Below are 25,919 nucleotides of genomic sequence, written 5' to 3'. Positions count from 1 at the left end.
AAAGTAATGAATAATTGTAAAGTGGAAAACGATACATGAAATTCAAATTGTTTTACCGCACATGAAATCGTTTTAAAGCAAACTGATATTTGTGGTTATAAAGTAATAAAAGCTAAAGATGTTTTAAGACTAGGTATTCTGTGCTTGCCAGGCACACAGTGCCATTTTATAACCCAATCAAGCATTTTGCCTCCATTTCTTATGAAAATGCTGTATTATGTCACAAACAACTTAAAAACATTGTGACTTTGCATCAGACAGAAAAATTGGTCTCTATCTCATCAAGAACCTCCTGCCCTTTCCAACACTCACCCTTCAGGGATGTCAACACAACAATGCTTCCCATGCTGTCCATTGTACACCCGTTATTAGAAGTATTGTAGTTTGTATGATAAGCTCAGCAGATGCTCAGTTCCACCAGATGTTTGCTAACTATGGCCGCTGCTGGTCTGGTGGAGATGTGCTGGGGAAGTGCAAGGAGAGGGTTCTTGGCTGGAGACTGCAGCTCTAAGGGAAAGCTTGGGGGAATTAGACAGTGCATTGCAGAAGGAAGTGTTAGGGCACCCCAATTGGCTGCCACAGGAGATTCAGTGATACCTCAAAACATGCATGAATGAGTCAAAACATCGCTCTGGGTATGTTTTTGATGAGGGAGTAACATTATGACATAAAGCCCCAAAGGTTGATTTTGCATAACACTCCCTTTTAAGAGGTATGAATAGTTTTTGCAAGTCACCTTATTGAGCTAAAGATAAATCCTTGTTTTTGTATTTTCAGCCTCTGTAGCAGAAAAATAGATTATCCACGCATAAGAATATTTATCATTTCGAAGAGAGATTTGGTCTTGGTCATTTAGCTCATCTTTACACACAGAAGTGATAAGAAAGTAAAAAAAGAATCAGAACTTTGTGGTATGTTTCATAATTCACTATGGTTGTTATTTTCCTTTAGGCTCTGTCTGTGTGACCGTAATCATAATTAATCCTAATAACCATGTTTTTAAAGAGGTTGACGGAAGGGTGCGGCTGTGACAAAGATCCCTCTCCTTAGAGCAACAAAAAGAGAGCGAGAAAGCAAGAAAAAAAATGGTGGACATAAATAAATGTGGCAGGGCCTCGGGTATCACACTCCCTAAATAACCTGGGAGCTGTGAAGGAGTCACTAATTACCCCTCCCACAGAAGATAAGAGTACGGACAGTCACACTCGCACCCAGAATTAGCGCGTGGGCCTGTCAGTGTCAGGGGCTATCACAAGGAGATAACAAGGAACAAATCCATAGATCCTGTAAGGCAGACGACAGGATCACTCCTGACTGCTAGCAATGCGGACAAGGAGTGGAAGTGATATACAGTGTATATATATATATATATATATATATATATATATATATATATATATAGTATCTGTATCACAAACATGCTGCAGCATCATAGAGATGAGAACATACTACTAACCACAGCATGGTAGACAGACTGCCACAGAGTGACCAGATGAATCAGAGAGGATGTCATCGTGGCAGCTCATCAAGAACTGATAACAGAGCCGCAGACTGTTAAAACATAGAGGAAAAGGAAAATCTGTAAGACACATGCACATGGGAAATATGATAACAGTCACCCTGTGTTCCCAAGAGCTGGAAAAAACACTTTTTGTTGCTTCTGCAGCAACGCTACGTTTAACAATTGCTAATGATACAGAGAAAATCAAATAGACATAAAACATAAGTATCCCCTTCAGCCAATATGAATAGGCCTTAATTACAATCCCTTTTCACTTGTTTGGGGTATTTATTTCTCCGCTGCTTGTAGTCTTCCACCACCTCCAACTCTTCAGTCGTTTCTCCTAACTAATGTATTCTTCTTCCTCCCACTTTGTGGACTGTACCCTTATTCATTTCAAAATAGCTGCTTACCTTATGTCATCCTATTTATCTCAAACAACTGCTTAAACAGACATGCATTTGTTAACAACTACAGTCTCTTCTTTTCTTCCCCCTTTTTGTGTACTTCTCTGTAGGAGCCAACGCCATCTTCAGCCATGGGAGAATGACACTTTGAGTCCAGAACTGAAAAACAGAAAGTGAAATCAACGAAACAGACAAAGCAGTCTGCCGAAATAAGTTTCAAAAGGCAGCTCGTTATGGGAAGACCCTCCAAAGACCATCCCATACATAGCCCACTGGATCTCCTGAGGGATCAGGGGACAAAGCACGAGTACAAGAAGGGACTGCCAAGTATGCAAACCTAAGGATGAACAGGCTATATTCCCTGACTCTCTGCCCATTGGCATTGCAAGCCTTTTGGGCCTCATCATGATATTTGCAAGGGGAAATTGGGAGAAATGGGAGTAAAGGAAAATGTGCACAAATTTAAAGGACATATAAAAGCATGGACATGTTCACTTTAACAAAATTTGATGCTGCTTTTCTCTAATTTATCTTAATATGTCATATTTTTGTAGAAGTGGAGGTAAAATTCACAGTTGCTGTAGAACTTAGCATTGGTCACAGTGATCTGACACACCCTTTTTACTGTCTATGATGATGGTTTACCTTTACCTGTGGACATTGTAGTAATTCTTCTTAAGGACAACATTTGATTTCAAGGGATGTGAACAAGCTTTGGCAATTATTCTACAAATGGACTAAACTTTGCAAGCGTTGGCCGAACTTTGTTTGGTTTTATGAGGAAAATGGGACTCATCAATAAAGTACATAGCTCTCACATGCATTTAATACTATAGCAAAATAGTAATGAAAAACTTACTTTCCTTGTTGACGCATAAACAAAAAGGCCTTTAAAACGGCAAACTGCCTGTGAATGTTGGGGAAGAAACAGAGAAGCCACAGAAATGGTGAGCAAGGAGCCTAATCACTTGCTCACAGGCCAAAGCAACGGCAAGAGCACCTTGGCAGACAAACTGCCTGGAACAATGACTGTACGCTCTGTGCTGCTTAATCGAGACTCACCAGATATTGAAAGTCGGCTCAAGCGGCGTCGCAGCCGCACCCATCAGGTTCGTTTCAAAGACCTTGAGGATGGCAGTAGCAGTAGTGGCAACAGTGCAACAGGAGAAAACAACACCCGTCAACGGCCTGCCAAGGACCGTGACAGCCCACATCCTCTCCGGAAAAACAACAGCATGTCCCCTCAGCCATGGACAGACCGACCACACACTGAGGGCCTACTTGGTCAAACCTCTGTGGTGGGGGCTGTGCGTGGGGATATGGCAAGTACAATAGAAAAGGTGGCTGCTTTTTTAGCACGGGCCCCGCCTCATCCACTAACACCTGGTCCTACACGCAGATGTTGGGCGCCACCACAGTCTAACTCTCTAACTTTACCAATGACACGAAGACCCAGTACAAGCACCAGCACAGCCATTCAGACTTCACCATGCCTCAAAAAACCTCAGTCTCTCTCATCCACCCATGCACGTAGCCACAGCATTGGGGACTCAGTTGGTGTGGATGGAGATGATGAGCATGACTCTCAAGATGAGTACCTTAGCCACAACCATGTGCTGCCTGGGTCCAAAGATCAGAGCAGACCACCGAGCTGTGGGGATAAAACTGTGGTAGAACGAAGATCCAAAGTATCAAAGACAGAAATTAAGTCAGGTGTTATGGTAAAACCATCCAGACACAGCTGTCCACCTTCAGTTCTTCACAATAGTGATCTGTGTCACTGTTCTTCAATATCTTGCCGAGATGGTCCCAAGCGCCAGGGAAGTAGCACTCCTTCTGTGGTAAGGAGGAGAAAGCGCCTAAGCCGGACAACAAGTGATCCTGGAAAAGAAGTGCACTTCTGCACCACTCCCACACAAACTGAAAGCCCCCCTCGATCTCCTCCTCCTACAAATACCAAACTGTGTACGACTGAAGTTCAAACTGAGGGTCCATCCTCACCTCCAGCTTCAAAGCATTGCACCACCCAAAGTCAAACTGAACGTAAACATCAGTCTCTAAATTTGAGTGACGAACACTGCTCAACACAAATTCAAATCACTAATTCTTGTCCAACCCTACCTCAAAATGTTGAGCAGTGTACCCCTCAAAAACAAGCAAACTCTCCATGTCCATCTTCCCCGAATCATAAACCTTGCACTACACAATTGCCAACTTGTAGCTCCGTTGCCTCTCCACCTTTAATTGCATCGCCCAGCTTACATTCTGACATCCCAGTGTCTGCTTCTGCAGCTGAAAACCCTCCCACCACCAAAATTTCTACTGTGCCTTACTGTACTTCTCCTCCAACACTGGCAAATGCACCAGTACAAACCACTGAAAAAGGCTATAAGGCAGCTTCTTCATCTCCTACTAAGCCAGCAAGTGTCACTAATCCTCCACCAAACATCCTACCTATTCTTTCCTCCACTCCTGCACATTCTGCTGCCCAAAGCCCTATTCCTTATTATACTGTTTTGTCTCCACCAACACCACCCAGCAAAACTGCTGTTTGCTCAAGTCCTTCCTTTACTGCCCCTCAGTCCTCCTCCTATAACTGCACATCCCCAGTATCAATATCATCCTCTTCCTTAACCTGCTCCACCCCTACTCCAAATGTAAGCACCATTTTAACATCTTGTGAACCTAACAAACAGCCCAATGCTGTCCCAAATGTAAGACATCAACAGCCACCATCAGGTCCAACAAATAATGCACCACTCACAAACCTCACACCCTGTACAATTGTGACTCAGACTGCCCTGTCTTGCACATCCATATCATATTACACCAGTACTCATCCAGGTGGCCCCCACACACCCCAGATTAATCAAACGTCACCTTCTTACACCACTGTTATACAAACAGTATCTCATTGTAACATACCATATCAAACAGTGCAAAACACCCCCCCTGCCAGCACAGGGATAACCCTTTATCCCTCCCCTGTCCCTAGACTTGAATCTCGCACTTCTCCACCTCCAATTGTGAAAGCATATGTGTCCACCCTTCAGAATGCTCAAGCTTGTGGGACTCCAACTAAAGCTGTTCCTTTGTACTCTTCAACATTTCGTGCTGCACCACCATACACTCCCCCTTCTCAAGCCTCCTATAATGCTCAGGATAAGAGGGGCATTCGACTTCCACCTCCTCCTCCGCCACCTCCTCCCTACACACCACGGAAAAAAGGAAGTGAGCCAGCCGTTGCCACAGCCCGAACACCAATGCTCAAGACAGAGAGCAAGGCCAATGAAAAAGGTACTGAGAGGGAGGAGAAAAAGGAGGATACGACGGATATGAAGTGTACAGACTCACCCAAGTTCTGTGGGAGAGCCAGTTCTCTGAAGCACAGAGCTCAAACTCCGCCAGTTGCTGTGATGAAGGGAGAGAGGCGCTCCTCTACCTCCTCCCCTGCCAAGGCCTGTTTTAAGCCCAGCTGTCTTAGCTCAGCCCAGGCTCAGCTTGGGGTGCTACACAAAATGCTCTGCTCAGGAGCCAGCGTCAGGCCCAACACACCAAACAGCCAACACTCTCTGCCTCCTAACCAGCAGGGCTGCTCTGGTGCCAGGGGCTGCTCTGCCTCTGGGGGTCAGCCTGCAACTGGGCCGCTGAGTCCCACACAAGCTGACACTTTAAGACAGGTTCAGGAAATTCTTGGAGGGTTGATGTCTGGGGCCAGGTGTAAACTGGACCCATCACGGGTGACGGAAAAGCTCCTGAGTCCCAATGGACCCCTGCATGATATTCGTAGCTTGCAGAACCAGCTTCACAGTCTGGAGGGCGTCCTGGAGACCAGCCAGAATACGATTAAGGTCCTGCTGGATGTCATTCAAGACCTTGAGAAAAAGGAAGCAGAGAGAGATGGGTGAGTAGGACAATGCAATACTGTGAAGTTACTGTAAGGGGCAACTCACATCGGTGGCATAAGAAAACCCACAAAATAATTATGTGTATTATTCTTCTATTAAGCTACCCACATTGGTTGCTTCTCCATGGTGCATAGGGGCTTCTACATTTTATAAAATACAGCTGACACCTCTCATTTAAAGGGATGCACTGTGGCACTCCTGATATGTGTTTCCCTTTGACCTATTTGTACCTCCCAAAATTCTAATGCTAATTGTGATATCAATGTTCATGATTTGGATTGAACGATTCTAAGTCTGGGAGGTTGAAACTTTACTTCTGAAGCCTACATTTTCTTGAGTTCTCAGAAACAGGAGTGGTTATAACAGCATGCTTCAGGTGCTGAATAATCCACAGGTAGTGTTAGTGATAGTTCAACCCTGTCTCCAAGGGTTAAATTAAGGCATGAGAAAGGAACTCGTTTGACTTTTAAACCAACATAAAAGCCCTGGGCCAGAAAGGGAGTGATCCAGAATTTGAAGCCGTAAATACATAATGACTAAAACCCTCAGGCCAACAGAGCTGTAAATGTTGCCTTTGCTGGACATCTTAGCTCAGGGCCAAGAGTGGTATAAAAAGGCCATCTGCTTCTCTATACTATGCAGAATTCCCTTTGACCCAAAGAAAAGATGGAGGATATTGTCCTAAAAAAAGAAGTGGTATGACAGTAGAAAGTATGACTTTAAAGGTAGATGTAAGATTCTAGCCTAGGAGTTCATAGTTTTATTAAAAAACAAAAGAAAATCTCTTTTCAAAGTTCAGACTCCACGAGGGAAAGTAATGTATGGTTAGCTTTACACTAAGGCATTGGCTTGTTATCTCATGTATTATCAATTGGTAGAGAAAAGTGGTTCTTTGAAGGCAAATTATACTTCACCAAAAAGTATACATGTTGGCAGTAATAACTTCCCTGCACCATGTGAGGCGACTCTTACAGATTGATGGTTTTCTGGGATACAGTCCCCCTATAAGTGGATGGAACACAATGTAAGTTTGTTTACAAAGAGAAATACAACAAGGTAAAACATCTAGGTTTGTGTAGAAAAGCGATGAAGAAATACCACATTGAATACTAAGGGGAATGTGTAGCTATTTTTATGATGTCTCATATCAGCCATTCAAGCTTAAATTATCTGCATGTCAAAGAATTTATGTCACGTCAGACTACAGGAAATCTCTAGGGGTCTCAGTTGCATCCATTTGAAGGAGCTTCATGCATGCGTGCAGCATGCAAGGTTTGATAGAAATCAACATTTAGTTGCCGTCATGTTGGTGGTTTCAGATGTTCCAAGCTTCTTAGTGTAAACCCTTTACTGTTCCCATCAAGACTTAATTAATCTGCTTCCTGCGTTGTAAGCGGCTTAGTAATTTCTCTCGCTTTATCGCACCAAAATAGTACATATATGATGTGGGAACATTCTTGGACAGGAAGCGATATGTAAATGGGTGTGGGTCTATGAATCCATAGAAAGATTTTAGTGGTACGGCTGAAATCAGATATTTACATGCCCTATATATATATATATTAAAAAAACACATTTTATGTCTTACAATCTGACATTAAGTCATTGTAAACCCTTTTTTTCTTAAGTCAGTTTGGATTTCCTAAATTATCTCTATTTGCTAGATGCCATACGTTTTAGGGAATTGTTCATAACTTTAATTAAAATCATGGATTTACATATGCTAAGACTATTTGACCTCTAAGTGTTTTGGAAAGCCCAGATGATGATGCAAAGGCTTAGTAGACTTCTAATTGGTTAATTCAGTCGTCTCAAACTCCAGTCCTCGAGGGCCAGAGTTCTGCGACATTTAGATGTGTCCCTTTTCCTGATGACTTGATCAAACTGTTCATAATACTGCTCAGGAATGAGACTGTGTTCACAGAGAGATTTTTAAAAAAGCCATTACCCCAAAAATCAACAAAAGCGACAGACCACAGTTTAGAACTTGACACCGTGATAAAGAAGTTTAATTTTTAAGACATGTTCTGTGGTCTGATGATACTAGAAGTGAAGTGTTTGGCCATAATGACACTTGTTGCAAAAGGAGAAACGTGTAGGCCTGGGGACACCATCTCGGTTGAGACGTATGGGGGTGACAGTATTATGCCGTGTGGGTGTTTTGTTGCAGGGGAGCTTGGTGCAGTTCACAATATGGATTAGAATCACAAGCAAAGATCAGTGTGGACATTACAAGCAACACCTTAAGACATCAATTAGGATTCTCAAGCTGAGGATCGTGTGTTTTCGAAATGGACAATGAATGATCAAATAAGTCTGAGAATGGCTGAAAGACAGGAACGTGAATGTTTGGGGAAGGCCAAATCTCAATGTAATAGAAAAATTTGTAGGGAAAGCTGAAAATGTGTGCACGAGTCATATAGTTTAAAATGTAACTCTACTAAATAGACAACAAAAACAGAAATTTATGTCGATTTCAGAATTTTGACTAAGTAAATAAATAATATTAAAATTATCTCTTATTCTTCTAGGATTGCGTAAATAGACATAGTACCAGCAATCCCAACTGACTCAAAACAGGCAGTCGGCGTATTGTCAGACCATGAGAAATAAAAAGGGCTTGTCAAACATTGCATGTAAATATTTGGCTAAAACCGTATCCAGACAGAATATCCCACAATATTATGTCAACTTTAATGCAGAGACTCTACTTCCCAGGCATGTGATTGGCAGGTCCTTTGTCTCATTTTGCCCATTCTGGTATCAGAACTCCACAGTAGCTTGTACGCATGCAAACTTGACTTTCACCTTCTAAGCAATATTTTATGCCCTGAGTGACAATGCGATTCGTGGTTTACATAACCGAGGGAGCTTGTTGGAGGGGGTGTAGTTCATTAAAAAATGATCAGGGATAATTTCAGGAAGAAGACTGGCGTACTCTCAGAGATCCCTGTGCCAGAAATGCTGCTCAGTGAGGTAACTTGCTGTATCAGAGGGGTCACACAAATGGACATGCAGCAACACATGCCCCTGGTACCCCTGATATGTCATCTGTGTGCTTTTCAACAGTAGACATTCCTACAGGACGGGGCAGGACATTGAGAACTGTGGGACCTGCAGAGACTGCGCCTGCATCATCTACAGGTACGTTTGACCAAAGCATGTTTGAATTTCCTCAGCTTTATCATTGCCTTTCCTTCTTCTTCTAAATGCTGAGAGCACAGAGTTTCTCTCAGTGCACATTTATGTGTGCATCATGCTGTCATTTTGAATCACATCAGATCTAGAGGTTGTTTTATGGCTTGGAAGGATTGTTGTTCTGCACAGTGTGACAGCACAGCTGGGTGCAGCTCTCAAAAGAATGGCCACTCGTCACCAGAACATTGCTGCATCTATACATTGTAATATGTTACCGACATCCTCATGGCTTAAATTTAATTAGCTGAACAACAGCAAATGCATATTTTTTCCACATACACACCCTTGCACACAAAGTATGCCTTTCTATCTTCACAGGAACTTTGACTTCCATTCATTTTTCATTCATTTCTATAGCGTAACCTTTACATGTATGTTACCTAACCATTTCTGCCTAAATCCTAACCCCAAAACATCACTTCTTCTTATGGGGCCCAGGCTTTGGATCCCATAACAAACAATGGGTCCTAGTGTTTGTCATAAAAATTAACCTTAAGCCATATCAAATATACGCACATACACATTCTGACACTGTTGTATAAATAATTTCCTTCCCAAGATTTAAACAGCACTTTGCACAAGGCCGTAAAAAGAGCACATGAAAACTGTAAAAAGCTGTGAAACTGAAAACTTTTAGATGTGAGCAGTTGAAAGGGGGACAAAAAGAGAATCTGACAGAATAAAGAGATATTTCAACGGGAGAGTGGCAAAACTTATTGGTACAGAAATCTCCTAATAAATAGAACATCACAGCAAAGCTAATTCATTTCAGTAACTCAGTTCAAAGATTGAAACCTTTTTCATGCACACGCTATACAAAGAGAGACTTCCTTTGTGAGCAGGACTCTCTGCACCTGCACACATTGCCAAAAAATACCAAGCACCCCTTTAAAGACCTATTGTCTGTAATAAAAATACTTTTATCTGTCCTGATACGGTTTATTCTGAGAAATAACGTGTAATGCACGTTGTAAATCTATATGATCAAATTGTTTCATTTTTAAAAAAACGTAATTATATTCCTTCTTAAATATTTGCGCTTATTAAGATGCAACAACAAAGCACTTCTCTGCTTATTAAAACTATGATGTAAACAGCTTTGAGGTGTTGGTTATCTCATAAATCTGAAAAGCATAACTCAATTATCAAGGCAACACTCATCATCAGTCTTTGTAATGGTGCACTGCTGTTGAGAAAAATGGCAAGTACACACTTTAGACTGTGTGCTCAGATACTCACAAATTTATTATTCATTATTATGCACAGCTAAGAAGGCTTTCCCCATAGCTACAAAATATCTTCAACCTCAAAAAGAAAACTCAAAAACAAAACTGCAATTGTTAGCTGAAGTTTGGTTATAGTACACCACATAAATGATTCAGTCAAAGTACTATATAAGTCCTTTTATGCTCTGTAATTTATTTTCACTGTGTTTGAAAATCTCCTCAAATAAGACATGACAAAAGAAAGAGTGGCAGAAGACGAGAAAGAAGGTGACTGAGACAAGTGGGAAAATATATAAATGGCTAAAAGGATCTGGGAGAAAAAAGATCAGAAGTTTTGAAAGGGAATGAGACAAAAAAAGAGAACATCATAAGGGAGCGATTTATTGAGAATTTAAATGCAAATTCATGTTGATTTGTCTGAATATTACTTTTTTGGAAGGTAAGCATGTGAGCTTACTTTACCCACTTTTTTTTTCTTTCCTCCCAACAAGAGGCTTTTTCATTCTTAAACCGCACTCTCAACTTTTTAAGTCAGATTCTTTTGTGGTCAAAAAGCAAAAAGCAGTATTATCTCTCAATCATCTGTCAACACTTTTCACTTGTGTTTTGAGTGAAGGGTTTTCCTGTTTTGAGAGAGAAAAACTATATACTCTTCCTCCACACCCTCGCAGGGATTTGAGTTCAGCTTAGTTAAGAAAAAGAAATAAAAAAAAGACAGAATCAGACAGCTGGAGAGAAATATCTGGAGATAAGGTGTAGCCTGGTAAGAGTGACTGATGGTAAAGCCTGAGAATCTGACAAGGCAGATTCTATCAATTAAAAGGCCCTTTGAAATCTAACTTCTGGGAGAAACAGCAAAGCTTTAGGCACTATTTACTGGAAATCGGTGCCTGTTGAAGTGCTGGGTTGAACCGTTTCATGTTTTTGTTGTTTTACAACTTTAAATTGCAAGGTGATTTTATTTCTTAGACCAACACATAGTATTGTATAACTACACAACTATGTGTGTTGCAATTCCATATTAGAGTGTTTGTGAACTCTTGCCAAAGATTCTGGATTGAATTTAGGTCTGGCCTTCAGAGGACTGTAACACATGAATATGCACAGATCTAGACCACTCCATTCTAGCTCTGGCTGTGATTAAAGTGGTTGTCTTAACTCGGAAGTCCATTGTTTCTTTCAGGGCCAAGTATTTAAATTAGTCCATCTTATTTTTCCTGTTGAAGACCACCATCTCCATACCAGGCTGCTCCCAACACCGTGCTTTGTTGTGAGGAAGGTGCCCTGTTAGTTTATATGTCAAGTTCAGTTACATGTCCCTATTAGGAAAAAGCCCCCTTTTCCGTGTTTTTATCCTGTATGGCTTGTGGCATGTTGCAAACAGGAGTTCTTATGGATTTCTTTCAACAATCTCATGCTTTCCGTCACTCTTCATGAATACACCATGAAATGTACTCAGTGTTTCCTTCTATAGATGATACTACTGGCTCATAGATGATGTGGTATGTTGTATTTTCTCTTCCAAATGAAGCAACTAAAAAGCTGTTAACTCCGTTTACCGTAAATATCCTCTAACACAGACAGTACTTGTGGACCAGTGAGTCTGTGTGTCTACTTTGTCTTTTCAAATTCCCATTTGTCTTGAAGACAGGTCTTCACATTGAGCTACGTTTTCTCCTGTTACAGGGGAGTTGTCCCTTTATACCATCATGCATGCTAAGAGATTGCTGCAACATTAATGTTCCGGTGCCATTGGTTGGGTTCCTTAAAAGATTGTTTTGCAAGTTGATATTTTGAACTGAATCTGATTACATTGTGTTGGATCAAACTCAAAAGTATCATATTTATTTCTGTCTGTATGTATGACGTTAGTAAGTTGGTGCTATTTAATTGAACATAATTAGATATATTTGTCCTAGGGACAGATTAGCGAGCTGTGGATCTCTCCAGCTCCTCCAGAGTTGTCATGAGCCTCTCGGCTTCTTGTCTGAATAAGACTCTCCTTTTCCAATTGGTCAGGTGAGGTGGATAACTATCTCTATGGAATTAACTCATATAAATATTGTATATTTACTCAAAAACTAAAACCACTTTCATAAAATATAGTACCTACAAAATACAAATTAATCAATGAACAGTGTTTTGCAAAAATATTCACGTGCTTTTTTTTATTTTAACATAAAGTGAAAATGGCCATAAAATTTTACTAATTGGGCCACTTGACAGTTCTAATAACTAACACGCAGACTTAAGAAAAAAATATGTGACTGAATTAAGCTATTGAACATTTCATCTTTTTTCAGTTTATTGGTTTAATTTTCCAATGGGGTTGGGAGTTGAATTGGCTGCGCTACTGCAAATATCGCCCCAAACAGCCTGTTTAACGTCACAGAACGCTTAATTAATCCATTATTTATTTTCCTTGTTGGTTTGCCTGTTTTCAAATAAATTTAGTTATTTTCAAGCCGTGTTTTGACAGTTTCCGCAGTTCCAACGCCACAATATTCAGAGGTCTTGTGTTCTTTTTCAGTCTTGAAGTGTTTTTTTTTTAAATATCGTACAATAAAAGTTACTTACTTACTGATGAGGGTTATGAGGGGTTCTTGAGTTTGGATGCTTTCTGAAAGAATATACAGCTCCTTTGTTTTTTTTTTTCTCCTTTTCTTTGCTTTATAAAATGGGTGAAGCCAGAACAACTCATTTGATTTTAATTTGCAGCTCTCTTTTGAGAAGTCTCTGAATTATGCATATGCATACATGTTGGTTAAGTTTCTCTACACACATAGTTTCAGCAGGCATATAATTTAAGAAAAAAAAAAGTGCCTTGCTTGAATATCAACTTTTCAACATAGAATATATGATGTAAGGAACGGGTGTTTTGTGGTCATATATCACACAGTGCTGGCCCACTTTTGCATTAAGCAACATTTTATTTGGGGTCCCTCTTCCTGTGAAGAACATCAGCACCACTAACAGCGTTTAAATGCATTTTTGGCGGAATCTGGAGGAAGTGTCCAACGGTGTTAACATGAGTACAATCTGATTTATTGTGAAATCAAATTGTACTTATGTAAACTCAACAATGAAACAACAAATTGTTTTAATAAAGCTTTTAAACAAATTTAAATTCTTGCGCTGAGACTGTCGTATTTATAACATTCTCATTGTTAATATACAAGCATAAAAATTTGTTTTACTTCTATTGTGAACTTATCAGCCTTTGGGAAAAAAGAGACTTTAAAAGTTTATATGAATATATCTTGCAAATCCTTCCTGCTGCCATAGCAGCTGCTCTTTAACTTGCCCTCTAAAGCCTCCTCCCTGTAGACTAGATTTTCTTGTACAGAAGGTAATAAACAGATAAACTGAAGGTGCCGGCTTCAAATTATTACATTTTCCTTCCACTTTCATATTTGTTATACCCAACGGGGAGCTGTTGGTTTTTACAAATCACAGTACTGATTTTACCAGTACAGGCGTTACTAGATTTAAAGCCACGCGTGATAATTTCAGCAAATTAATTTTATTTAAATTAAAATGTATTCATGTTAGACAGTAGTGCATAGGAGGTAATGACATTGAGTGCAAGCCTCTAGGTTTTCATTTATTACTTTGTGAGAAGGAAAATGTTTCCAACAATTACATAAGAAAACTGTAGGAAAAAACAAGTTATGTCCTTACTTAGTCTAAAGAATTTGAAGAGGCCAAGAGAAAGGTGCGAGAGAAAGACTCGGTGCTGAAGTAGACAATATCCGGAATCACCTCGAAGAAGCAATTATTGCTACCCATTACATTAAGGAGGGTTAAAAGATCAATGGTACAAAAGATTATTCACAATTGGAAACCGTTCAAAACAGATCCATTAGCGGTGCAGCGGGCCCCCCGAACATGGAGCCTATTAGTCCTTGACGCAGCCCTCTGCGGTTCGATTCCTGACCTTGAGACCTTTGCTGCATGTCTTCCCTCCTTCTCTCTTTTCCTCCCATTTCCTGTCTGATTACTGCAAAAATAAAGGCCACTAGAGTCACAATAAGCTTTAACAAAAGAAACCCAAAGTTTGTGCACTGATGAGAAAAACTGCAAAGAAACCCAACAATTCACGCTCAGAATCTGTGGGCCTGGTTTAAAATCCAACTGTTAACATTTATGAAAATGGAAAAAGACTAAAGCTGAAATCCCAAATGAACTCCAAAATGTATGGAACTATGGATAGTCATTATTAGGACTGTCAATGTTAATGTGTTAATGCATGCAATTAATCTGAAAAGTTTAACAAGGTAATATTGCACAATGAAGATTAAAGACTTAAAAGCCTTTCTGTTTAAAAAACACAGCAATGAACTTTAAAATAAAACCGAGTTAGTATGTAGCCCACTTATTGCAACGGTGAATTATCCTTCCATTGATAGTTAGCATTTCTAAATTATGTTTGAAACAAAATGACTTCTTTTAAAACTTTCTGGGAAACTGGGAAAGTGAAATGCTTGTGACAAAGTAAAGCGTTTTTTGAAATTGTGCATTTTTACATTTCAAGCTTACAAAGTTAAACGTAGCGATTTCTCGTGATTAATCCAATTACGCTTTTTAATTGACTGACAACACTAGTTATCGTACACAACGACATGTTTGACAAAACTTACTTTGCTGTTAAGCAGCGTAGAGTCAAATACGAGGCCAATAGTTATAACAGCTCAACTGCGTCCCAAACCAGGTTGTGAACATAACAACCATCCCAAATATGGCAGCAATAACTGCAAAAGGCTGAAATGCTGCACAGCAGTCTTGAGAGGTGTGCTGAAACAAAAGTCTGTTTAGAAGAGTGGCCCGAAACTCCCTCACATCACTCTGAAAGTCTGATAAATTCAAACATTAAATGTCTGCTTCATTTTGTAAAGAATGCACCTTTTTTCCCCTCTTTTAAATATAAAATCCAAACGTTGAATATTAAATATGAACTGATGCTGTGCCACTGTGGGTTTGCACACAGAGCTTTGTTCTCTATTACTCGGGACATTTTTCTGGGCAAAGCTTATGTAAAAATGCAAATGACACTTTAGGCATGCAAATGCAGATACCAGCGAGAGTGTAGCACTTTGTACCTAAACAGGACGTATAAATAAGTGTTTTATTCTTATCAAGTTCTGATGCTAAGGAATAATACATAATGTATCCAGTGTTATTTAACCAGCACCAGTAGCAAATTAGCTGCATATTAATATGTGACTCACATTTTGAGTCCATGCAGGGGTGTGAAGTAGTGAGGGGAATGATGATTTGTACTTCCTGCTATATATATTTTTTTCACTTACTGCAAACGTAGCATATGGAACAAAGTGGGGAGGTCTAACAAGGAGCTGTTGTGTTTAATCCCCGTGGAGTGTGCAGAGACAGGAGCCTAATCAGATCTGTACTCTGCCGCTTTATCTGTGCAACTGCTCCGTCTATAGCGCGATCACGCATTTTGCCGACGGAGTTCGATGGGTCGCCACTCCGAGATGGATTAATGGCTCTCTTGACCATACGGTTTCAGCTAAGCTTCAAGTCCACTAAGAGTTCCCCTCCGCACACCCCCCTTCAAATGCGATCCATCATCGTCTTCAGTGAGCAGCAGATAATTGAGGAAAAGAAAGAAGAAGAAAAAAAAAGGCTGCTGAGGAAGCATTCTTCCCTTATTCCTGCTTGCTGACTGTTATCTGTGGCCTCATTTCCCGCTAATAGTGTTTTCTCTTTATTCTTTTCATTTTTTATTCCTCTTTGCATCGGTGATACCTTTATGTACAGCGTGTCAGGTGCATTGATGCAGTGCAGGTGGGTGATTGCTCCTGGAGTCTCTAACGCCTTTAGAATGAAAGCTTTAGACAGATCCAGTTGAAGAGATTTAAGATAACACTTTGGGGCAGTACTTACAGTTCTTCACAAACTAATTATGAGCGCTTCATAGCTCTTATCCTCACTGACACGGCATCGCATTTCAGACCGCAGCGTAAGGTGGCAACGCTGCAGACTGGATATAAGAACAGACGTTGGACTCAGTGCTGTAGCTTTCTGCGTCTGCACCACACATCTCTTATATCATCTGGAGTCTCCCACTCTGTCCTTTTGTAACTCTAGAGCTCTGTGAAATATTCATTCACATTAAAAATGAATTGCTGTGGCTTTAAAAGATTTTAAAATGTAATAATGCTGTTGAAGATGAACTAGAGACATGTCTTTCTAGGCTCTGCATGGATGAAGAATCACTCTTTGACATTTCTCGATAGATTGCAATCATTAAGCAGGAATCTCTGGAGGATTACACAGACACTGTAAAAACGTCTTTCAGACGGTATTTACGATTTGTATTCTATGTCATCAAGCGCTATCACAAAGCATCGTGTGCAAAAGAAAAGTAGAATGGGCCACATGTACTGTTCAGACTTTTACACTATCACACTCTCCAGTACTAAATATGCTGCACAGTTATCATCCATCCATCCATCCTGCCAACAGATGGATGGATGGGTGTGCAGCCCCAGTTGTAATCCATGCAACCATAATAACCTTATAAAAGTTGTGTTTTGACATCTACCTCCTTAGATTGGAATGAAAATCAAAGTCACCTTCATTATATTAAACACGAGCTCCTCTTTATCAGCCTCGTTCCGTTTTAAAACAATGCCTTGCAACAATATTCATGCTCCTTGAACTTTTCCGCGTGTTTCCAGCCATAACCTCAATCCGTTTTATTGAGACATTATGTAATTAGAACAAGACATATAGTGGAATATTTGCAAAACAGAAGGAAAATAATTCGTATTTGCAAAACCTTCAAAAGTGCAAACATGTCTTTGTGTTATTCTGCGTTCAGCCCCTCTCAGTCAACACTCTTTAAAACACATTTTTCCCCACACACGCCGCTACATGCGTTCTCAGTATGAGAGATTGCTTCAAAGACGAACATATAATGTACGCTACACACCACCGTCACAGCAAGCTCATCCAGGACGAATGAATACTGTAGGAAAACTTTTAACCAACTTGAATCCCACACTCACGTTAACAACAATGTTTGATTGGATTCATTTGTAATATGTGTGTGTAGCTGATTTGGATTCTCTCAGTATAATTGGATTGAATTTACTTCTTTTGGTAAAGTGCCTTGAGACGACATTTGTTGCACATTGAACTACGACAATAAATAGAACTGAATAGAGAAACAGTTTCTGCAATTAAAGCTGCAAATATTTTAAAGTGTGTCTCTACCAGCTTTGAAAATCTGACTGCTATTGTTTTCTCAGGCTTCTTTTAGAAAGAAGCCTAAGAAAAGCAACTTTCAAGTTTTACGCATTCACACAACAGTACAGAGGAGATGAATGCATTTTCCAAGGACATATAAAATGCGCTGTAGGACACTGGAATTGAACACCCAACCTTTGGGTGTTTACTTTGACTGTGTGCCGTTCAGAGTGTTGCAAAATTAACATTGGAACGTCCTCAGTTTCTCGAAACCATAAAAAATACATAGAAGACCAAAGTTTATGTTTAGAGATATTGGCAGACAACTTTCCCTGCAAAATTTAGAAGACATGTTTCTGCACTGTGGTGCACTGAGACCGTGATGCAGCGATGTCTTCCTTTGCGACACAGAGGGGAGCTGCAGTGTAGATTTTAGTGAAAAATCAGCATGTATTCCTCAACTGCTCTTAGAAGTCTGATGGGGATTGAGCTACAAAATGTATTCATAGAGGTGGAAGGACATGCTCTACATGTTCTGAGAAAGAAAAGGAGTTAGATTTGTGCTGCTCCAAATGCGAAACTGTCGTAATGTTATGGAGATGAAATTACTGAACAATTATAATATTTGTTTTTTATTGTCTGATTCAAACTTTCTTGGATCCTCTACAAGTAGACCTCCCATGTTCTGCATCTCAGTCTCTGGTGTCTTCTTTTAGCCGTTAGAAAATGTTTGCTTTTTATTCTGAGTGATGAATGATTCTGCTCTGACTAAATGTGTGAACGTGCTACAGAATAAATTAAAGTAGAACTGCTGAAATGTCTTTCTTTTTCTCTTGAGTAGTTTTTAATTTATTTTAACGGTTAAAAAGACTTACCTTACAATCGGAAGCATCGTTGCTATATGCTCTATGAGAGACGATTTTTGTTTTTACTTTTTTCTTTGCACTTCAATATTTTAGGTCATCAAACAATAAAAAAAAAAAAAAGATCTTGATGATTCCACTGATGTTTGGAAAACTATCCTCTCAAATCACAAGACAAAAGTAGACATTTTTGGAAAGTGACACCGTCAGGTGTAAAACTAACATTTTATATAAAGAACATCACACCCACAGTCTAATGTCTGGTGGTGAAAGTGTGGTGATCTGAGGCTGTTTTGCTGCTCCAGTTCTTGGACAACTTCCCCTAATTAATGAAACTTTGAATTATGGTCTCCAGCAGAAAATGCTTAAGAAGAATACATGACCATTAGTCTGTAACCCTAAAGTCAGGTATATGTGTTCTGTACACCAGGACAACGATCCAAAACATCCCAGCAAATCCACCTCTGAACATCTCAAAAAGCAAGGTTTTGCTGCCCTGTCCAAGACCAGACTTGAATCCAATCAAGAGGTTATGATCTTAGTCAGGATGTTCAAACTCAAAAAGTCCTTTGAGGATAAAGTAAAACAATTCAGCAAAGAGAATTAAGTACCCCCAAATCGATATGAAACACTGACCAGTGAACAAAAGCTGGATGGCTTTTGTTGCCACCAAACAACCAGTTATCAGATTTACAGTGTTCTTTCTTTACACATTGGACCAGGTTTGTTTGGAGCGCTACTTCCCTTAATAATTTTTTTTATTTGTAATTTTATTTGTAACTACTTGTATTCTTGTCTTCATGAGTTTGTAACAAAAAACATCCAAAACAAAAGAAATGAGTGAAAGCAAAATCTTTTATATTTCCTTTTTTCTCTTTGCTTTGATCAATTCAGTCAATCCAAAAGTTGGTTTGGTTAAGTACGAAATTTTCTCAGTGTGGACTTGGGGGATTTTTCTCATTCTGATTTCTCGTTGCAGTCCAAACATGTTTGTCTCTCTTTTTTTTTTTTTTGTTAGAAAAACTGGTGACTATGGAGGATGATGTAGGTGTAAAAAGTGACTTTATGTAAAGATTTGAAGATTTCTATTTGTTTTTATGCTATAACAGGTAATGACGTTGACAGCTGATTGACATAGTCATTATTACACAATACTCATTATTGGATATTATTTTAGTATAATTTAACTTTTTGCCCCAAGCATGCCTTAAATATTCTCTAAATTTTCAGATACATTTTTTTAGTTTCACCAATAACATCAGCTTTTCCTGGTTTGATTTAAACATAACCATGTGTTTATCACCTCCTCTAAATAAGATTTTGTAAAATGTTTTTTTTCTTGTTATTTAATGCAAGTAATAACAGCCTTCAACTCAGGGTTCATCAAATATACTAAATCTGCCAATAGCTCAGTTAACACATCAATACGGTTTTGAAGCAGCATGCAATCCGTTGTGGAGTTAAAACAAGTGCATATGTAGAAGAAGAGCAGAATTTACAATTGTGGAGACTCTTGAGGGGATAATGCATAAAGTCTTTGCTGCCGGTCAAACCAAAGATCTACTGCTGCCCTGTTACAGTGTGCCTCTGTTTCCACCCAAAGAGTGCCACTTATCAGCTTGGGTTTAAGTTTGCTTTCACCGGCTCCGATTCCTCTTTTCTCACATGGCCCATAAGTGCACCGAAGTCTAATTCAAGTATTCTCCACATGGTTCTAAGACTGTCCCGTAGCCACAGACAGCTTCTTGTTGTCCTGGTTTTTATCCAGAGGAATATGCAATTTTACAGACATCAGACAGAGGCGGTTTTTCCATTAGATTGCTTGTGTCACTTCCTTTGCTCTCCCTCCTCTTCTCCCTTTTTTCACTGCTGTGAATAGAAATACATTTCACGCCTAAATGGGGATGAGGAGAAATGGTGCAAACTTGCAGCTTTAGGCTGCGTATGGAAGCAGCAGGAAAAGAGGGGTGAATGTGGAGGTGAGGGGAAAAAGTTTGCTTTGGCAGCCGCTCACGGTTCTGGTTGCCTTTCTTCACCCAGTGCGTTTCTCTGCTGTTTACTCTTGACAACCAGTATTCAAATAAGCAGAAATCGCTCAAAAAAAATAAATTAGGCCTCAGTGTGAGCACATTTATCTGAGCTCTCTGGAATTTTTCATCTATAATTTCTAAGAAAATTATAGATTGAACCTCTCGTGTTCCACAGTGAGGATATTTCTTCAGCCGGTATCTAGCCTCCAGTCTTTCATTAAACATTGACAATTCTCATGCATTATCATAACAGAAGAAAGAGAACCCAACTGAAGAGAATATCAAATGAACTCTTATACACAGTCGTTAAAAATGAAAGGGAAAGAGTGCATCAGTATGTGAGAAGCGAAAGCATAAAACGGGCACAGCATTGTGAAAATAATGTAGTATTTTTACAATGACAGCGCTTATGTGTTTGTGTAAAAGAGCGGAAATGATTTACAAAAAGACTTCTTACAATATGGCAGCTCTATTTCTGCACTCAGTGTCTGAAATTACAAGTATAGTGCTTTCTATTTGTTCTTTAAAAAAACAACAAAAAAACCCAGAAAGTTTTCCTTTCTTTGCCCGCTTTTTTAGTGGGCAAAAAAGTGCAAAAAGTATTTGTAACTTTCAAAACCCGTTTTTTTCTCACTTGTTTGGAGATTGATGTTCTCCATACATACAAAAAGAAAGAACATAAAATAAAGAAACACATCATTATTATTATGCTTATTGCACACAGACGTGGCTACCATGTTAAATACATCACCCAGCTTTAAGACATAGACACACCCCCAAATTGTGCATACACTGGGTGCTGGGAGATTAAGAAGTGTGTGCTCTCCAAGCTCCAGTCCAATTTAAATGCAAAATGCACGTCATCCGTTGTCAAGGAGAAGTCCAAGTTTAGTAAGTCTATATGAAACGGGACTGAGGAGGAAACACAAACCCTCACAGATTTTAGATTTTGCGTTCATGATTCCCTCTGACTGCAACTCCCCACAGACGGCTGAGCCGAGTTAAAACCGTTGTGCAACATTGCATGCTCAGCAATGCGTTGGAAAAATCCCCTCACCTGCATCCTCAGAAGTTTATGAATGTTTACAATCCAAGACCAAAAACCAGCTGTGACTTTGTGCACCTTTCAAAACCATCCTTTCATAATTTCTGAAGTAGTGTTATGGTTTTATGTTAACATTCTGTGTATACGCATGGTTTGCGATGATATAAACAGTGATTAAGTTAGACACGATTTTAAGCAATTATTGTAACATCTGAATATGGATGTGTTGATTGATGATTAGTTTTGAGTTGAGTTAGTCTGTTGTATTTGATGTTTTATTTTTAATTGGACAAAACCACAAAACTCCTCTGAACACGATTCTAAATCTCATTAAGCTTAGTTAAAACCTGGTAAATCTATGCGTTTCTCTTCTCCTTTAATCTCGGGATTTCAGCCACTTCTGCTCAGTAACCTGATGATATATTGGCAGAACGATAAAACCTTATATCTAGGGGTATAAAAATAGGCCTTAGCATACACACTATGTCTGACAAATGTAGGAAGTTGTGTGTCTCTTTTGTTTTGGTCTTGGCAAATCATTGCTTCGACTGAGCAGTAATTTAAAGGCCGTGCTGGGTTATGCACATTGTGTCCATCTGGACTGAAACAATTGCTCACTTCAAGTTTTTATGAGTTCACATAAAACTGCTGTAAAAAGCTGTAAAGTGAACATTTGGAAACTTAGTTTCGTGTGTGGTAGTGGCAGTTTTGCAGGGGAAAAAAATTGAGATATGGTGGAGGGACATTAACTGTGCAGCTCCTCTCTGCTTTTAGCAATGGATACCACCAGAACAGTGTAACTATTAGATATTTTTCATGTCTGCCTCAATGTTTTATTTTCTTCTACCTCATTTTGCCATGATTCTGTTGCATAAAAATTGCAAGCATGCTGAATCAGTTTATGATCTTGTTGATTTTGTTTGGAAGAGTCTTTAGCCATGTTAAAAAAAAATTGTGCAGGTTCTTTTGCAACCTGGTGAAACAAAAATACTTTAATGCACTAAAACCATTCAGATATTATGAAAAAGGGAAATTAAGTATGGTGGAGGTATTAGTATTTCAAGGTTTTGGCAGTATGTTACTTTTAATCAACAATATGGAACAACTATTAATTGGAGTCACAAAATTGTTGCTCCTCTTTTATATTATAATAATTTTTGATAGCATAAGAATCAGCAGAATGACAATATGAGTCATCCTTTTCATTCAAAGCAAGATATAAGGTCATGTTTTAGTCAAAGGTGTGGATAAAAATGGATTGACAAGGAATAAATATTGAACACTTTCAAATACTAATGCTAAATACTTTGTGAAGAAGCACATCTTTTGTTACGATAATGTCAAAATGGATCCTGTATGGAGAAATTTGGCACATGGGTTAGATCTTAAAGATTTTCCTTTTTTTTTTTCTTTTACTGTGCACTCAGATCTTTAGTCCTTTGCACATATTTTTATGGGTTTTATTCAAGTGACGAACTGGGCTGTTTTGGAAGTTTCATGTTTCTTTTCTGAAGCCAACTAAGAGTTTCCTTGGCTGTGTGTTTCAGACTATTGTCTTCACTTTGTTTCATCTTTGGATCTTTATCAATAATTTCCTGTTGTATTTCTCTATTAATTCGTCCCGATGAAGCGTCCCTCCAACATATGCTGTAAGATGGACTCTTATCTTAAGGTTTTTGGAGTAAGTTGCAGTATTATTGTAACTTTTGATGTCAATTGATGTTAATATGTTCAGCAACACTTCTTAGTGAAGCTCTCTTTGCTTTTACCAATGCACAGTCGTATCGCACCTACTACTGTGTGCAGTACTTTTCTAATTAGAAAACTTTAAATAGATCTTCAGTTAATACCAAACTAACCAATATTAATTTGTAGATGGCACCAGGAATTATTTCTAAATAGTGACATATGGTTTCTTGGCTTTTTGTGTCTTTTGCACACCATTTTTTTCTCATGTGTTCAGTGTTTTTTTTCCATGTTATTTAGAATTTTTAACCATAGCTTCATTTGTGAATAAATATAATTTCTTATTTCTGTATGTGAATATTAGGTTGTTGCTGACATCTGGGGTGAATTGTAGTCCAACATTTTAACTGAGAAAATTGTTGAAGTGTCTAATTTTACATGCGGTGTACCTATGCACTCGTATTCTCAGATGATTTTTAGACTTCTTAGTACAAAGAAGCATGTCTGGTTAGTTATTTGTTTTATTATTTATAAATTCAGCAGGCTCTTTTCTTTTGTAGCCTTAATTTATAATCACAGACCTGTGACTGGCTAAATTAACAAATATTACATTTCCAAAACATCACCTTTGAACAAAGTAATGTCTCAGTACTGTAATATAATAATTATTACTTTTGACCTCTGTCAGAACTAATAATTGAACTCTGCAAGCTGCATTCAGTATAGCATTATGACTTTTAAATAATATTTACTGCAGAAAAAATAAAGATTTGAAGACTTCAATGTTTTTCTAAGTAAATATATTTCTAATGATACTTTTGAGATAAAATTTACATCATAAGTAGGTACAATAAATTCTTACAAATAAATCCAGACAAACTCCCCTAAAATATCTCAATATGTATAAATCAATTGTCCCCATCAGTGCTAATTATTGTCAGCTGCTTTAGTACTCATTAGTGGCGTATGAAAAGGTTTCTCATTACCAAGCTATTGCACAAGAAGCATCTCATATTGGATAAAAGAAAATGTCTCTCTCAAGACCTTTGCAAACAAGTTGCTGCGAAACAGATGGCTGTGGTTACAGGAATGTTTTCGAACATTCCAGCGAGCCTCGTTGGGCCCCGCAATTCAGAAGTGAAAAGAAAATCAGGTTATTGTGAAGTGGCGACATCCAGGAGCTCCTCACAATAATTTGTCACAGAGGAGTTTAAATAATATTCAGAAGTGTTTTCCAAGAGCCAGGAAGTGCTCACAGAGATCTGCAAAAAACTACTGGCATCACCCGCCATGGCATTCATAGCTATTCACTACACAGCACTCCACTGCAGAAGAAAAGGCATGTTAAACCTTGCTTAAAGTTTGCTTCAGAATTATTGGACAAGCCAACGAAATGCTAGGAAGACACAACCTAGAATATATCTGCGTTGGGACCAAAAGTAATCTGTGTGTGTCGTTGCACATGGAAAATTTCAAAGAGGAACGGCACTGTGCAAGTCCTGTCGTTCAAGACACAGTACTGACAGGCCTCATGGCTGAAGGAAGCATGAATGGAGAAATCTGAAATAACATTTCTTGACAGCTCAACATTGTCCTGATCTGATGCAAAGGAAACAAGGCAGGACCTTTCATACCTTAAATGATAGCAAGCACAGAGCCCCAGAAAATGTCTGAGACAGAAAATGAAATTGCTACCACAACCCAGTCAATCACCCAACTTAAATGCAACTAAAAATCTGTGGACTTAGTTGGATATTACAGCACAATGAAGTGACTCTCAGCACCTTGAAGAATGGGCCAGTGAGCCTGAGCATTATATGAGGCAAATTTCTTCACACAAGATATGCCTTGAAGCTTTCATTAGCAACAAAGGCTTTTCTTAAAAATATAGATTTTATCAGGCTTGACCAGTCCGTCTTCTCTGTTAGCGTATTCATTACACATTTAAACTTATTTGCTTGGTTCCAGTATTTGGTGTTAAATTCAAACCCACGAGGGACCTATTTACAAGTTCAATAATATATTTTTCCCCCCCCACTGTATCATTTTACCAGTTTTCTTCCAAAAATGCTGCACTAAGTAGGCCATTTTATAATTGCCAGGCGGGTTACCTGTTCCTAAATGTTACGCAACCATTGCAATAGTTCATGAGAATAGTTTTTATTCCTCCTCTTATTTTTCTTATTTTGTCTTTGAGTTTTCCTCGTTCATTATCCTTTGGCAGGCATTTCAATATGGCTACCACACCTAGATTTCTAAATTAATTGCATTGTATTATTTAATTGTTAAATAGCTGTCTAGAAACAGCTGCCCCACTGCTTTTTGCTCACGACTGAGTTTTAAATTGCTGCCAAATTATCGTGCCTAATGTTTAATGTATTCCAGTGTGCACCTTTGATGCTGGTAGCAGCGAAAAACAACTCGGTTACGATTTAATAAATCTACTGAAATCTGAGGTCAAGTCCCTTGAGTTCTTTTCTGTCATACATATTTTTTTTTCTTTACTGCCTAGATTTCAAAATGTTTTTCATAAATGCTTTCTAACCAAGGTTGTCCTTAGCTGACAAATCGATATGCAGTTTTTTTTTTCCGTTCTTTATCCACATGTTAACAGAGAAGGATGGAGGTAAATACAGATGAAAGACAAGACGGAGAAAGAAAAATAATTGCCTTTGTGTTTTCTTTTTAGCTGGATTCAAGAGGTCTATGCCTTCCTGAAAAAAAAAAAAAAGGATTTGTCAGATTCGTGACTCCGACCCTCTGCTAACAACCCTGTCAAAGCTTTCAGACCTGTGTGGATTCGTGTGTTGCAGCTTCCATGCGTGTACCCGTGTATCTGT

At 38.9% G+C, this 25,919-nt stretch overlaps 1 protein-coding gene across 5 annotated transcripts in view; it reads left to right on the top strand.

The window, feature by feature from the left end:
* Positions 1–25,919, top strand: part of LOC103155148 (serine/arginine repetitive matrix protein 1) — a 55,791-nt gene that overhangs the window by 15,392 nt on the left and 14,480 nt on the right. For 4 of the 5 annotated variants that reach the window (XM_007576704.2, XM_016663331.1, XM_016663333.1 and 1 more), the window contains 2 exons: positions 2,019–5,812; positions 8,886–8,960. In XM_007576704.2, coding sequence (XP_007576766.1) covers positions 2,853–5,812; positions 8,886–8,960 — 3,035 coding nt within the window. In that variant the 5' untranslated portion in view covers positions 2,019–2,852. The remainder of the gene's footprint in view (positions 1–2,018; positions 5,813–8,885; positions 8,961–25,919) is intronic. The other variant, XM_016663334.1, reaches the window with a different exon arrangement.

Source organism: Poecilia formosa, unplaced genomic scaffold (genome assembly GCF_000485575.1).
Source record: "Poecilia formosa unplaced genomic scaffold, Poecilia_formosa-5.1.2 Scaffold414, whole genome shotgun sequence".
Lineage (NCBI taxonomy): Eukaryota > Metazoa > Chordata > Actinopteri > Cyprinodontiformes > Poeciliidae > Poecilia > Poecilia formosa.
The sequence above is the reverse complement of the archived record's forward strand: the minus strand, read 5'-3'. Positions and strand labels throughout refer to the sequence as shown.